This window comes from Phialemonium atrogriseum (assembly GCF_030411735.1).
Source record: "Phialemonium atrogriseum strain 8032-3 unplaced genomic scaffold QBC33scaffold_1, whole genome shotgun sequence".
Classification (NCBI taxonomy): domain Eukaryota; kingdom Fungi; phylum Ascomycota; class Sordariomycetes; order Cephalothecales; family Cephalothecaceae; genus Phialemonium; species Phialemonium atrogriseum.
In genome coordinates this window covers 1,612,405-1,627,839 of record NW_026848138.1, presented here as the reverse complement: position 1 = coordinate 1,627,839, position 15,435 = coordinate 1,612,405, and the positions used below count along the sequence as shown (strand labels likewise).

The window sequence follows — 15,435 nt, the reverse complement described above, 5'->3', positions numbered from 1 at the left end:
CGCGCGAATCCACTGGACCACAATGAACCAAAAGATTCCGCAGTTTCGGCACTATATGCCGAAACCTTCGCGCTCCGGGCCTTATAAGACCTGCCGCCACAGCGCTCCACAACGCCGGCGTCGCAGGGTTCTTACAATATGATATAACAGTAGAAATGGTTGATTATCGAGGTGATCCGGGCATGGGAGTATGTGCTAACGTATGTAAGGCATTCCCAACTCCAAAGCTTTCGTGTGGACTAGCTGATACAGAGGCTCTTACAAAAGGTAGCTGTGCCTTGTGCTATAGAATCTACCAGCAGCTTGCTAGATGCTAATGCCAGTGCTATCTTTTGAGGAGTAGCGACTAATGGAATTAAAAGCCTAGAAACTCTTAAGAACAGAGATTGTTATATTATTACGCAAAGCAAGTAGCTAGACATATTAAAGTTATACTATTTAAAGTAGTTATAAACTTATAATAATCTGCAAGGCTTTATATAAGGCTGGTTATACAATTAAACTAAAGGCTAAGGGTTGTAAATCCTTATAAGGTTAAAAAAACGTAAGCCTAATGATTACTAAAGAAATGCAAGGGGTGTTTTAGCTACTTAAATAGTGTCACTTTTCCCTAGTTAGCTTCACACGTAAGCGAAAGCCAAGCTGCCGTCAACAATGGCCAAGAGGTATGTAAAGTACGTTTTATATCTATTTTAGCATAATGGAGCGCGTTGGAAGCTGTTGGTTGACGCGTCCTGATGTACGCGAACATGAGCTGGACACTGACGACGACCACTAGAGCGCCGACTGGGAATCTCCGCGACGACGCGGCCCCGCGACCTCCTTCCGACCCTTTGCACCCACCCTTAAGCAATGGCAATCGATCGATGACCATCCGCGGTCTCCAGGAGAACCTGGCCTTGGAGGCCCCTGAGCCTCCAAGGAAGAGGTTACGACTGTCTGGCCACACGTGGAAATCGGCCGATGACATTCCCCCATGGGTGAACTCCATCCTGGAGACCTGTCTTGTCGACCAGGTGTTCCCCCACATCGACGCCGAAATATCAAAGTTGCCTTGCGACACGGTTGACGGGCACAAGCTGGCAACAGAGGTGAGGATATCCAATAGCCGCCCAGGCCTCTCGTCAACATGCTGACCCGAGATATGGCAGGTTATTGGCGCGATCACCGGGGACGACTTCACTGCGGAGTTCAAACGGTGTGACGGGCGGATATCCACTGAATTCGAGAGAAACCTCGCGGAGCGCGTGCGGAGACTGGTTTTGAACTGGTCGAGGCTTCCGGTACGCGCCCTATGGCTTTGACGCAACTTCAATGACAGGCGTGTGGTCGCTGATGGCTGTTTACTAGGGCTTCCAACATAGGCCGCCTGCGCCTCCACCCCCTTCTCGAAGGGCAGAAACGGATCGAAGACCTTCTGAGACTCGCGTCCCACTACCAAAGCTCTCGCAAAAAGGTCATGTCGAGACAAGACAAGCCACCCGACCAGCTTCGAGCCATCCGGCTTCCCAGCCGACGGCAAATGGGCGGGTCACGCCAAACCGCCTATCTCCAATCCTCATCTCGTCACCCACAACACCCACACCTATCCTGATCTCGTCGTCCACACCTAGTCCAGAACCGCCAAACGGCGATGCTCATACTGCGACACGTCGAGCTATAATTTCCAGAGACACCGGCCCAAAGCCGCACGCGGTTGCGGGGCTGTACGTTGAGCTTCAGCCAGATACCGCTTCAGAAGATGAGAGTGGAGACTCAGAAGATGAGAGCGGATCCGTTGAAGGACCACGGTCCGCGCCATCTATGTCACCACGAACACCGCCCCCGACCATGCGAAGCCGGAAGCCACGGCCCCAGCACAGCGCAACTTCCCCCAAGAACTTCCGGTCAAGGGCGCATGCTCTGGCATGGCGGGAGGACGTACATGGCGGAAACAAAAGCTTGGAGAGGGATACACGAACGTCTGACCGACCTCGATGGTTCTCTCTGGATCGGCGGCCTTACCTTCGGGGGTCTGATAGAAGGGATATATGTCAGGGGGCTCGCCAGTTCGTCAGACTCGATCCGTCTGCCCTTCGCGAGCCACTCGTCTTCCACGTTGATTTCACAGCTGAAGAAAAGCAGTGCATACACCAGGCTGCCCGGAAATTGCTGGGCCTTCCACCTCAAGGGAGCAGGAGAGATACAGAAAGGGAGTTGCTCAGGCTTATGAAACGGAACGGCCCTGCAGCTCTACCTAAACTTTTTGCTGAACTTAGTCGGGGAACCTCGGTCAAAGGCAGGGCTAGAGCCGATGTCGAGGCTTTCCTTTCTGACCTAAGGGACCGAGATACTTCGAGGAACTTGGGCATTCTCTCCCTGGAGCGGGATGACTACGACCGGCAGGGCTCGCTTGCCCGCCAGAGTCGCGTGCATTCCCTACTCTTGGCGAGGGAGGTGGCAGGCCACCGTAGCTATGGCTCTATGAGACGCCTAGAGCATTTCACTAACGAGTTCAAGATTTGCAGAGAGGATGGCCTGGAACTACGTGCTGAATGGACCAATTGTGCTGGAGATATTGCCACGATCACCTGGGTCTCCAACGATGGCTTCCTCTGCGGCACGACAGAGCACTCGGACTCGCATAACCAGCAGTACAACAAGCCCGGTAACCTTGTTTTAGGCTCGTGCAGTCGAGGGACATTGCGAGCATATCCCGATCACCGGATTGTGCGGCCCGTGGTGCGGAAGGGTGAGAATTCGACGGACGCAATGAGACAGAGCCAGGATCATTGGCTGTACGCGTCGGTGGTTTCGTCGGATTACGACCCGGTGCATGACCGAGCCTTTACTTCCGGCTTTGATCGCACCGTGAAGATCTGGAGGGCTGAGAAGTCTGGCGTCTCGATGGCTCTGCTTGGGACGTGGTTGCATGAGGGCAACGTCAACTTCGTGGTCACTTCTAAGCACGCGACCGGCATGGTTGCTACGGCTGCTGATGTTCCTGCGGCCGCTGTTCGTATATATCACGTAAACGAAGGCGACATTTCGAACAGCATATTCCGCTCATACTCCTGCTCCCGGGTTGTTGACCTTGACGGAAACGTCGTTCCCACAGATAAGTGGGCATATTTCCCAGCCACCATTCAGTGGGGCCACTCCCCGGAAGTCAGGCACTTGCTCTTGGTTGGCTATTCCCCGAGAAGCCTTACCTCGGATGATAATGACATCCCGGAGGATAGACGCGATTCTGGAGAGATTTGCCTGTGGGACGGCCTGACCGGAGAACGATGGAGAATAATGACAGTAACAACACAGAACGTCTTCGAGGTGCTGTGGCATCCGTCCCAGCCCAGCTTCATAGCCGCGACCTCGCCACAGGGGCTGGAGCTCGAGGACCGCGTCCGCACCCAAATCAGGGTCTTCCGCATATCTAACAACTCCGAATTCGGTGGCAAGGCGTTTACCGCCGTCCAGACCCTCGACTGTACCGCCGTTGACATTAATGAACTCACTATCAGGCAAGTTGACTCGGCCCGTAAGCCGTGTCGAGTCTTATTAACATGTTAGCAGGCCAAACAGCTTTACGTACTGCTATATCACGGCAGGGTGCACTGACGGCAAGACATACCTGTGGGATACCGCACGGGGAGACAAACCAATCCATATCCTCAGCCACGGTGATCCTGTGGAAGAGTTCAGCGGCGACAGAGAGAAAGAAGACTCGGGCGTCAAGTTCACCGCCTGGGGAAATACCCCAGACCGGTTCTACACTGGCTCATCCGACGGTGTGGTCAAGGTCTGGAATGTGAGGTCGGGCCGCAAGCCACTCGTTCGCGATATACTCGAGGTCCCGGCACCAGTCTCATATGGCCAGTTCTCCCCGGATCGCTCCAAGCTGGTCATAGGGGACGCAAGTGGACGGGTCTTCCTCCTGTCGATTGATGAAGAGGACCAGAAGCCAGCGGCAATTACGAATGTGCAACTGCCCGGCACGCAGATATCAAAGAACGCACGACGGCCAAAACTCATCATTCCCCATCCGGAGCCCGAGCCACCGGCAGTGGATGCAGAAGGGAATCCACTTGATTCCACGACCGGTCGGGGCAGGGCCCGGGCCTATCTGGCGAAGGGACAGCTTGTGCTCCATCGCAACCCAACCGTGGGTGCAATCCAGGGCCCTAACTACGCCGAAACAGGCTTGTTCCGCAGGGAAGCGCATAATAACGATGAGCCTACCAGGCCTCTCCTGGCGCGTATCGATATACAGCAGCAGGAATCGGTCAAGATGTACCCACAGCGGCGGAGGGACATGTTCATTCCCATGCGGGGGCTAAAGGACCCTGCCCAAGCGGAGGGCTTGCATATCAAGAATCTCAGCTCCGACCTAGACATCGCTAGTCTTCCGGAAGAGACTAGGCTTGAGCTGCAGATGGCGCGAGTAGATCTTGATGACATCGGAGTGCTGTATGACTTTGGCTGGGAGGATACGGTAGCAGAGTCGGAGACATGATATGACGCGTCTTGTGTACTTTTAATACTACATGTGGGGAAATGTTTATACCTAACACTCTGATGATGCCTCTGCCATCTGATTTCAGGTGATTATCGTAGCTGATGCATGTTTATACCCAAGCAGGTCTCTTCAAGATACACATGCGTCCATGCGTCATTCTTCCTCATCCCCCCTCCCAAGCAAGCAGAAACCGCTCGCGTCTTTCCCCCCTATATCCGTTTCCTTCCCCTTATCCAAATCCAGGGATTTCCTCCGGAACATTTTCGTGTAGGCAACCCAGTGGCAACGAGCGTAGAACACCGAGCTGTCCGCGGCCAAAAAGAACCAAAAAAAAACCGAGGTAACTACAGTCCCGGATGGACTCCCGGGACCGCCGCGTCCATGCCGAATGCCCGGCCTGCCTGCTGGGCGTTTCGCCACCGGCGTCTCCGCCATGTCGCCGCCACACTGTGTGTTGTGGCGCTTGCCCGGGAAGGACGAAGGCCCCGCCCCACCTTGCGAGTTGGTGGAGTCGCCCCCTTTTTCCTTGTTCCTCGGACCCATCCTAGCCCGCCTCGCCACGTTCTGACTCGGGCATTGCCGTGGCTTCCCCGAAGGTATACAGTCCGTATCAGAGGCGGTGTTGGTGGAAGGGGACCGAGACGATTCAAGTGTCGTCAACGGGGGTGGTGGTTGCTACGCTTGGTAGCAGCTACTGACTTCTGGATACTCCTGCGAATGACTTCGTGGGACTTGTTCAAATATCAGGGGTCGGTTCATAAACTTATCAAACGAAGGAAATCGGGCCAAACGCAGCAAGGCTGCAAACTAAAAAGATGGTAATGCCAAGTTCCTTCTCGTCTCCATTTCATATGCTTGACTCTCTGTAGTAGAGCACTCCCCAAAGGCTATCAGCAAAGTTATACAATGGGGTTATCCTATGCCGCCTCCAACGCCGATATCAGAAAGCCTCCAACGCCAGTACCGTGGCCTGGAATGCAACCATGTACCCACTACGGATCAGGAGTTCGAACCAGGCGCTGGAAACGCGAAGCCGGGTGGGAAGTTGATCCCGTTGGGCCCCATGGTGATACCTGGTGGAAAGCCGAGTACAACCGGCTCCTCGTTTGCCGCGACCTTGTCAGTTCGCTCCTCACGCCTAGTATCCCGGTTGTCGCGGTTGTCGCGGTGGCGCTGCCGCCAACGACCGCCACCGGCACCGACAGCTCCGCCAACACCTCCACTTCCGCCAACTGCGCCTTGCCCGCCGTGTGGGCCGTGTGGGCCGTGTCCGCCGTGCCCGCCCTGTCCGACCTCGTCCTCGCGCCTGCTTGACTTCGGTCCGTGGTTACCACCTTTGTCGGTCTGCATACGCCGACTAATTGCCTTAGATGAGACACCAGCCCCGATTTCAATATCAGGCTCTTCCACACACATTCCGGTTACGATGGGCCTGCCCCCACTGCCCCCGTACGGCGCAGTGAGCATCCATTTCCTGTCGGCATCGGTGAGTTTGTGAATGGGGATCACACTGATGCCAGTGGCATAGTCACTGCAGTCACGGGGTCCGAAACCGACTCCCCATCGTGTCTGGGTAGAAAAAGACGTTAGCGAGAAGAAGATGCCTTCGGAATTAAACCGACGTAAACTTACCCTCAGGGGCAGCTCTTGATTTCGAGCGTCCTCCATGGCTTCCTTCGCAACGACGGCGTCCTTCCGGAGATACATCTTCACGAAGGCGTGTCGTTTGTCCTTGTTCACGATGCAGGTCTGGACCTCGCCGTGCCTGCTGAATATTTGCCGTAGCTCGTTCTCGGAGCATCTGTTGTCGGGAGTTAGCAAGCTTCACAAGAGGGGACGACGAGATGCTCACGTTACGCCGCCCACAAACAGTGTCCGGCTCAGAACTTTGATATGGCCGCTCGGCATTGAAGGGTCAAATTCGATCCATCTCTCGTGAGACCCCTCCCGATCCTCGGAACTCTGACCCCGGCGGGCTGGAGACCGCTGGCGGTAGTCGGACCCGCGGTCCTCCCCAGTGGTCCTCCCGCGACTTGGGGGAGAATTACGGCCCAAGTTGAAGCCACGATCTTTTCCACGTCCACGAGGCGAGTCACGAGAGTCCCAATGACGGGGAGGCGACCGTGATCGGCCCCGTTGACGGTTCGGAGACCTCACAGGTTCATGATAAGCATTTCGGTCACGTGACTCCTCCTGTCGAGGCGGCTGCCAGTGACCCACAGAGGGTGCGGCATAACTACTTTGAGTAGGCTGAGGCATCTGAGTGGTAGGTGGCGCCGCCACAGGGCCAGCATTATTGCCCATCACCTGCGCGATTATGCTCGTGATCTTGTCAATCGGGATGCCTTGGGCGGCAAGGGTCTGGATCAGTACGAGCTGTTGCTGTATTTTAGGATCGATAGCCACATTGGCCGGGGGGGGCGGTGGAGGGTGGTTAGGAAAGCTGCTTGCTTGGCTACCTGCGCCATTCAGGGCACCCAGAAGAGCGGCATGACTGGGCTGCACTTGCGTTGGAAACGCGAAGGGGAGCGCCGGTACGTTTACGGGTTGGGCAGCCGGCTGAGAGGTCGGCAAGAATGGCATGTTCGACTGAGGCTGGACCGCGACTGGTGCCGCACCGCTACCGAGCGCATTGGGGATAGCACCAAAGGCAGAGAAAGCAGGCGAGGGAGCTGCCAAACTGGGATTACCCTGGGGCACCGTGGTGCTCTGTCGGGCGATATTGGCCAAGGCTTCCATGATGTTCGACGGCACAACAGGAGGTGTAGCTGACTTGTTACCAGTCCCGATGGAGGCAAGGAAGTTGGGGGGGGGAGGGCTGCCCGTGGGCGTCGTTGAAGCTGCGGTTGAGAGACATGGTTAGACAGGACTGGTCTCCACGAAGGGGTTGTGGGGAAAAGGTTCATGTCGATCGATCGATGAGATAAGTTGACCTACTTGGCTGGGGAGGAGCATTGAGTTTCTCCTTGAAGGATGCAAGCAGAGGTGGAGGGAAGGTCTGGCCCTTTTCCCAAATATCGACTAGTTTTCTAATCTTTTCCTACACGTCGTGGTCTCGGTGAGTGTCTGTCCACAACGTACGGTAAACATGCAAAGGTAGGAGGGGCGGCAATTCTCTAAGTCATCAAGGGAAGTAAACGAGGGAGGGGTATCGCCAGCACTGCTCGTAAGTCGAGATGGCAACGTCTGGCATGATGCACTCCATGTTTATATATGTGTTGTTTGCGTACCTTCTGGTCTTCCGGTGCCGACGAGATGATGTCGTTCATCAGCACGGGCAGTAGTTCAGTTACTCTATGCACACCGGCGGCAAAGGTGCCATCCTGGGCAGCACTAGTTATGGGTTGTCCTTGAGCCTTGGCCTGGTCCATCCACTTGCGGGTTACAGAGTCTACGACGTAGAGAACTCCTAGTTTGTGTGTTCCGGGGGCTTTCTTGAAATGCGTGTAGATCTTCTGGATGAGCACAGATTCGGACTAGATCCAAGAGAGTCAGTGGCCGCGGGGTTGGCAGATGCTGATACTGGCTGCATCCTTACCTGCACATTGGCAACACAGAGAGTGGTGATGGCTGTGATTCGAGAGCCAGAGACACCCGGAGGCTTCAAGCCGAGCATGGCCTGGAGGCCAGCCTCTAGTTCTGCTACGGCAGACGACATGGTGGTGGACTAGATGACGGGTGACGATAAGATCAACCAGCAGAGAGAGGTTCAGCTTCTCCAATACGATACGCGATAGGTGCGTGGCGAGGTTTTCATGCCATCTACCCTAGATCACGGAAGAAGTTTGTAGGACCTTGCTGAGCCCTACTCGGCGAATCTTCGCTTCTAGAGCCACCATAAACAGGTTACGAAGTTGCGATGTGGGCACGCGAGCACAACTGCACTTGATGGCAGGCGCGCCGAGTATGAAAATCTTGCAAACGTTGCCACAAATGGTCAGGTCGTGCGCGATATACGTTGCGCAAGTAGCCCCTGCTGAATGCCGGATGGCTGTGTAAACTTCTGGTGGTTGTCTCGCCGGACGTTAAGAAGGATCTGAGAAGTGGAAGAAGATACCCAGGCTACTGAAATGTCGATATTCGATGGTGGTGATGAGAATGAAAGTGAGGTTGATGAAAGGAAGGCGCGTGTTCTGCGAAAGTTTGAGGTTGGGAAAGAGAAGTGGAAGGTGGGGCGCTTGGTTGAGGCTGGGCTTTTTGTATGGGCAACTTCCAGGTTCCATCCAGCCTAATAAAGCCGCCAGGCCGCTAGTCAATTATTGCCTCAGGCACTTGGCCCAAATTTCCACCTTGAGCTATTGAGCTCCTAGGTGCCGACATTCCTTTAGTTTCACCCCACCCGCGCCGTTGAATTTGAAGTTAGTGTACACCCTCGTTGATACGGCACCTCCTTTCACATCAGTCTGGGCATGATTGAAGCCTGCCGACTGCGCATATGTCCCCGGAGACTTGCCCCGATTGCCACCAGGTTACCGATACCATGGACGGGTTCGGCTGCCTCAGCGCTCCAGCAGGTCCTCCTCCAAATGCGAAGGTTAATTTTCGATGGAGTGGCACTGACGTCAACAAGAGGGAAGGTAAGTAAGTACCTACCATCTCGGGCAAGTAATCGGGCACTTGGGTGTTGTACCGAGAAGAGGACATCCGTTGGTTGGCAGCCCAACGGCCCTACAAAATGTACAAGATCGCTATATGAAGACACGAATGGGCTAGGGCCGTATTGGTCAGAATAGTAGGGGCTCTCAAGAGCCCTTCTGCTCTGTGTCAAGGTAGCCTAATATCTTGGAAGTTCTGCAGGTCTGGTCATCGGTACATGCAGGAGTTGCGATGGACATCGGCTTGTTGACCCCGGTCCCGGAATGGGTCGCCCACACGGTCACACCCGACCCTTGTATCCGTACACACCTCGGGCTTTTTATTTTTTTCTCTCATCACTCGGCCATTTTCCCTTTTTTCCGTCCTAAGCTCTCAACCTCCCTCTGCCAAATATCTCTCATTGTCTCTCGAGCCTAGTTTCCATATCGTCCATATTCACACAAGTCTACAATGGCTACTGCACTGCGCCTATCTTCGTCCTTGAGGGGAGTTTCTCTCAAGGCACCGTCATTTGCGACAAGGAGTGCTGCCTTCACAGCTGCGCGCTACTATTCCTCGAAGACACAGGTACCTCGATTCTCAATTGGTGTATGCAGCTTGACATCATCATCCACTGACCGTCTTCTCCGTCATAGACATTGAAGGAACGCTTCGCGGAGCTTTTGCCAGAGAACATTGAGAAGATCAAGGCTCTGCGGAAGTACGTCTACACCCCAATTCAGGTTGCCCTGGTCTCTAGCTAATCAAGGCGCATTAAATAGAGAGAACGGGTCCAAGGTTGTCGACAAGGTCACGCTTGACCAGGTATATGGCGGCGCGCGTGGCATCAAGTGCCTAGTCTGGGAGGGCTCTGTTCTGGACGCCGAGGAGGGCATCCGCTTCCGCGGCAAGACCATCCCCGAATGCCAGGAGCTCCTCCCCAAGGCTCCAGGCGGCAAGGAGCCGCTGCCAGAAGGTTCGTGTCTATTTGCCCCATATGGAAGCTTGTGGGCTAATGGTTAGGCCTCTTCTGGCTCCTCCTTACCGGCGAGGTTCCGACTGAACAGCAGGTTCGCGACCTCTCCGCCGAGTGGGCTGCGCGGTCCGATATCCCCAAGTTCGTCGAGGACCTCATCGACCATTGCCCGTCCGACCTGCACCCAATGGCCCAGTTCTCTATCGCTATCAACGCTCTCGAGCACACATCCTCCTTTGCCAAGGCATATGCCAAGGGTCTGAACAAGAAGGAGTACTGGACGTACACTTTCGAGGACTCGATGGACCTGATTGCTAAGCTCCCGACCATTGCTGCTCGCATCTACCAGAATGTCTTCAAGGGCGGCAAGGTCGCCCCTGTGCAGAAGGATAAGGACTACAGCTTCAACTTTGCCAACCAGCTCGGCTTCGGGAACAACGCCGACTTCGTCGAGCTGATGCGACTTTACCTCACCATCCACACAGACCACGAGGGCGGCAACGTCAGCGCTCACACTACCCACCTTGTTGGCAGCGCTCTGAGCTCCCCCTTCTTGTCTGTCGCTGCCGGCATGAACGGTCTCGCTGGCCCTCTGCACGGCCTGGCCAACCAGGAGGTCCTGAACTGGCTTACCGAGATGAAGAAGTCGGTCGGTGATGATCTCAGCGACGAGGCCATCACCAAGTACCTCTGGTCGACACTCAATGCCGGCCGGGTCGTTCCGGGTTACGGCCACGCAGTCCTGCGCAAGACCGACCCTCGCTACATGGCACAGCGCAAGTTCGCCCAGGAGAAGATGGCCGAGGACCCCATGTTCAAGCTGGTCAGCCAGGTTTATAAGATTGCTCCCCAGGTCCTCACCGAGCACGGCAAGACCAAGAACCCTTACCCCAACGTCGATGCCCACTCCGGTGTCCTCCTTCAGTACTACGGCCTGACTGAGGCAAGCTACTACACTGTCCTCTTTGGTGTGTCGAGGGCCATTGGTGTCCTCCCACAGCTGATCATCGACCGTGCCGTCGGTGCCCCCATCGAGAGGTAAGCTTCTTCCTTTGCCAACCTAGGCAGCGTGTCACATCTAACTTGCAAATCTACAGGCCCAAGTCTTTCTCGACCGACAAGTGGATCGAGATCTGCAAGAAGCTGTAAGATGAGCTAAACGAGCTATTCTGAGGAACCAGTGGTGGTTGGGATGGGAATATTAGACTAGACTTTGGGACGGATACCTACCTACCGACCCGCTACGTGTGTACAATACAGATTCCATTTACATGGCGGGAATACTAGGCATTATAATGTTGGAATACTCGACTTGGAAAATCCGTGACGTGTACCTTGCCAATGGCACGAAGAACCCTTTGATCAGGATTGGACCCTCCATATTAGGTATAAAACATATCCAGATAGGTATTTACTGTATCTACCTACAGTATGTAGGCATCATTGCATTGGATTGTGACCGATTGTGCCAAACAGTGATATTACGAGTGTACCGACTGTCGGGCGAGATCGGTGTGCCACGTCGATTTTACCCCAAAATGGGTCCGTGAAATTCCCCAAAGAATTTCCAATTTACGTTGAGCTTGTTGAGCCAAGGGTGGTGTAGGACCCACCTCAGCTTTGGGTGGTTGAGCTCAGCCCGAGGATGGTGTCTCAGGGTGTGTGTAGCCTCAGCAGGGGAAGAACTCATTGATTGGCGGCCGCGTAATCTGTCCGTTCTGCTGCGCAACAGCCAAATCTCACCCGGCTAACGATCTGCCTCACCGTCTTCACTTGTCCTAGAATCCTACAAGAATAAAACCACTCAAAGCCTATCTCGAGACTACCCGGAGACTGCACCTTTGTGTACGACGCTGCCGGCTATCTCTCTAAACTGTAAGTACTAGCAGCCTCCGATCAAGGAGCCATCAACCCGAGAACCCTGGAAAAGTTGACAGCTCGGTAACACGTGCATGCATCTGTTCCGAAAAGAAAACTTTCCAAACCCCCTTTGTTCAATTGACTTCCACTCCTACCACTGCCATCACCGCTGCTGTTTGTCACCTTGACTGAACAGGATATATAGCTTGGATTGCGATAGCACGTGAAAAGCCGCCACATCTCTCTCCGTCTCTCTCCCTCTCGCCGCGAAGAAGCACCCTCTTCCCTTGGTCAGGGCCCCTCTCACGATAGCTACGCCAAGTCATGTCCGCCGCCGTCGCCACGCCCGTCCCGGCTCCCTCGCTGGAGAAGAAGCCGATCAAGTTCTCTAACTTGCTTCTCGGAGCCGGCCTCAACATGTTCGAGGTCACCACTCTTGGGCAACCCCTCGAGGTTGTCAAGACCACCATGGCCGCCCACCGTGGCGACGGTTTCAGCTCCGCCCTCGGCCGCATCTGGAACCGAGGCGGCGTTCTCGGCTGTAAGTGACCCCTTCCACGCCGACCCGACAAGGATTGGAGCTGACCCGCACTTTCCCCCCTTCAGTCTACCAGGGCCTCATCCCGTGGGCCTGGATCGAAGCCTCGACAAAGGGCGCTGTCCTACTCTTTGTCGCCTCCGAGGCCGAGTACTACGCGCGGAATGCCGGCGCCAACGAGTTTGGCGGAGGCATCATTGGCGGCATCACGGGCGGCGTGGCGCAGGCGTACGCTACCATGGGCTTCTGCACCTGCATGAAGACGGTCGAGATCACCAAACACAAGGTGGCCGCGACGGGCGTCAAGCCGCCCGGAACCTGGGCCACTTTCATGGACATCTGGCGCCGCGAGGGCATCCGGGGCATCAACAAGGGCGTCAACGCCGTGGCCATCCGCCAGATGACCAACTGGGGTTCCCGTTTCGGTCTCTCACGACTGGCCGAGCAGGGGATCCGCAGGGCAACGGGCAAGGAGCACGGCGAGAAGCTGAGCGCCGTTGAGAAGATCAGCGCTTCCGCGGTTGGTGGTGGCTTGTCTGCGTGGAACCAGCCGATCGAGGTTATTCGTGTCGAGATGCAGAGCAAGAAGGAGGACCCGAACCGCCCCAAGAAGATGACGGTCGGGAACACGTTCAGGTACATCTACCAGACAAACGGCCTGAAGGGCCTGTACCGTGGTGTCGCCCCCCGCATCGGCCTGGGTATCTGGCAGACGGTGTGCATGGTTGCCATGGGTGATATGTGAGTCCCATTTCTCCTTGGATCCCGCCTCGGTACGATATGGCTATGTAGTACTACGGCTTGCTAACTGCTTATATGTAGGGCTAAAACCTACGTTGAGAAGTTGACCGGCGAGGCTGTCACTGTAAAGCATTAGGCGACGGCGTTAAAGGGCATTGGTTGCTTTTCCCACACGTATCCGTGACAGTTTTCGGAACGGAACCTGGAATTGGTTTTCTTTTTGGTGGAGACCTGACTCCGAAATGTTGTTACATGGAATGCCTCGATTGCGTATCGACTGGCGGGGACTGATCAGATAGATCTGTGCAGGAACAGACATATTTAATGCGAGGCTGAGCTCATCTTCAAATGATTTTGTAGTATTTCTAGCTCGGATCCTCTCCATGGTGCGACAGCAGACGAGGGTATCTAGGATGACTTCTCCATGACTTACATATATACATATGGTCTGATGGTGGCTTGCCTTGGACGTTATTATTTGCTTTAGACCCCCAAACCTACCTACCCATCAAGTGAAGGTACCACTTCCTTGAAAGGTCAAATTACATGGAAATGTCTGGTGAACTATGCATCATCACATGGGAACGCAACTCTTCAGAAGTTGCAGTTGATTATGATATCACATATACAGTATTTAGGACTGCATGTTTCGATCAATGCCGGCGCTTGGACAGAGCCAAGACGGCAGTGTTCCGATTGTTTCGAAGATCCTTTTTGGTGTCGCCACCAGTCATGACAATGTAGAGACATTGCGTTTCATGCAAGGCTGACAATGCGAAGCTCTTTCTTGTTGTTAGAGCCATATATTAGGCGGGAGTCGTAGCTTAGAGCTACCAGGCAAACTAATAAACATTGAGTGGACAAATCTGGGGTTGCTGGCAGCATGTTGGCTACAGACATCACCTTATCATGGTTGTTACGGCACTTGTGGTGAGGGTCTCATCAATGTGCCTAATAAACAGAAGACACAACGTTTTGATTACGAGGGACAAACCCGTCATTGCTCGGAAAAGATAAGTCTATTTTGATAAGAACAGCAGCTAGCCTTACCAGCTATGTCTCAACTAGACATGATGCTCCCTGCTTTCCACAATGAAGAGCCATCGTTTCCGGTCACAAGGGCGTGTTTGTTTCAGATACATGGTAATCAGGCTAAGGAATGATGCCTTTCAGGTTGGCAGCAAGCCTTCCATCGTATTCCTCGGGGCACGGGCCCATCACATCCCGAGCCATCCGCGAATGTAAACAAAACGCGGTTCCCGGATGGACAAATAGAGATACAAGTACATAGGCACGGTCCCTGCAGGAAAATTGAAATTTCCGCTCGCACCAAATCGAAAAGGGAAGGACCGGCACTGGGGAGCGGTAACGGTCGCAAATCGGGTTAAGGTACACTATGAGGTACATATGGCACAGTATCAGTACAGTATGCGCCAAGGGTCGATCACGGCTGGCACTCTTCAGGTACTACCTCGCAATGTACACCGACACGGCTCTCCAAACAGTAGGGGGGCTTTCGAGCCCGTGACTCAATCCCGTTGCAAGGTCGAGCCTTGAACCTAGACCGAGGCGGGCTCGAAAGGTGCGACTCTGGGGAGCGAAATCCCTCGTTTTCCTTCTAGTGCAGGTCGGGTCCGGGATTTTCCTCATTTAACGCGGCTCCACAATCGTGTGGGATGTGGGGCCCGTGGGGCTCGCCTCGCTCTTCGCCTTGTTCAACACTTCGCGCGGACGACCGAGACGCCGTTTTCAAACGCTGATGGGTATTGAGCGAGTAATGAGCGAGTAAGTGTACAGAACAGACGCCGCCGACGCCGCCGACGCCGGCCGATTGCCGAGTTGTAGTAGCTTTGAAGAGTTCAATACACGGCATCTCCCGACCATATGCACCCCACGGGCCGCGACTCATGAAGGGTCATGGCATCTCCGAGCCGGCCGACCTTCAGTTTGTGCAGCGCTGATCCAGGTGAGAATGCGCCAAGGCGCGATTTTTCCTGGGTGAAGATGGCATTGGCAGACGCAGATCGATCACGACAGTTTGCTTTCCAATAAGACTCGAAGTGGCATGCGCGACAAGACAAATTCTAGCGGTCTAGAAGTTCCAAGAGTCTTGGGCATGTTTTACCCCGCCGGAAGTTGAACAAAGTGCGCAGTAGGACCACGGGTCTCCGGTGTTTTTTCCTTTTAAGGGTTTTCCAAGCCCTAATCTTCTTCTTCGTCTTCCATGGCACGCATGGCATCGACAACGGC

General features: G+C 54.6%; 4 protein-coding genes across 4 annotated transcripts; 3 read left to right on the top strand and 1 right to left on the bottom strand.

The window, feature by feature from the left end:
• The first annotated feature begins 635 nt into the window (after nucleotides 1-635).
• QBC33DRAFT_522052 (WD40 repeat-like protein) lies at nucleotides 636-4,615 on the top strand. The gene is made up of 5 exons (XM_060426509.1): nucleotides 636-665; nucleotides 779-1,091; nucleotides 1,152-1,283; nucleotides 1,351-3,500; nucleotides 3,553-4,615. The coding sequence occupies exons 1-5, from the start codon at nucleotides 655-657 to the stop codon at nucleotides 4,490-4,492; spliced, it is 3,546 nt and encodes a 1,181-aa protein (XP_060288858.1). The 5' UTR covers nucleotides 636-654; the 3' UTR covers nucleotides 4,493-4,615.
• Nucleotides 4,616-5,374: 759 nt separating this feature from the next.
• On the bottom strand, nucleotides 5,375-8,027 carry QBC33DRAFT_522046 (uncharacterized protein). Its single transcript, XM_060426508.1, has 5 exons — nucleotides 7,726-8,027; nucleotides 7,433-7,535; nucleotides 6,348-7,335; nucleotides 6,128-6,296; nucleotides 5,375-6,064 (listed from the first exon to the last, which is right to left on the bottom strand). Exons 1-5 carry the CDS (start codon nucleotides 7,864-7,866, stop codon nucleotides 5,495-5,497), a joined length of 1,971 nt encoding a protein of 656 aa, XP_060288857.1. The 5' UTR covers nucleotides 7,867-8,027; the 3' UTR covers nucleotides 5,375-5,494.
• Nucleotides 8,028-9,437: 1,410 nt separating this feature from the next.
• On the top strand, nucleotides 9,438-11,459 carry QBC33DRAFT_522039 (putative citrate synthase). Its single transcript, XM_060426507.1, has 5 exons — nucleotides 9,438-9,658; nucleotides 9,727-9,791; nucleotides 9,853-10,046; nucleotides 10,094-11,084; nucleotides 11,144-11,459. Exons 1-5 carry the CDS (start codon nucleotides 9,542-9,544, stop codon nucleotides 11,193-11,195), a joined length of 1,419 nt encoding a protein of 472 aa, XP_060288856.1. The 5' UTR covers nucleotides 9,438-9,541; the 3' UTR covers nucleotides 11,196-11,459.
• Nucleotides 11,460-12,230: 771 nt separating this feature from the next.
• On the top strand, nucleotides 12,231-13,321 carry QBC33DRAFT_510489 (mitochondrial carrier domain-containing protein; the record flags this gene model as incomplete). Its single annotated transcript, XM_060425773.1, has 3 exons — nucleotides 12,231-12,447; nucleotides 12,513-13,185; nucleotides 13,267-13,321. 3 exons carry the CDS (start codon nucleotides 12,231-12,233, stop codon nucleotides 13,319-13,321), a joined length of 945 nt encoding a protein of 314 aa, XP_060288855.1.
• Between the last annotated feature and the right edge of the window lie 2,114 nt (nucleotides 13,322-15,435).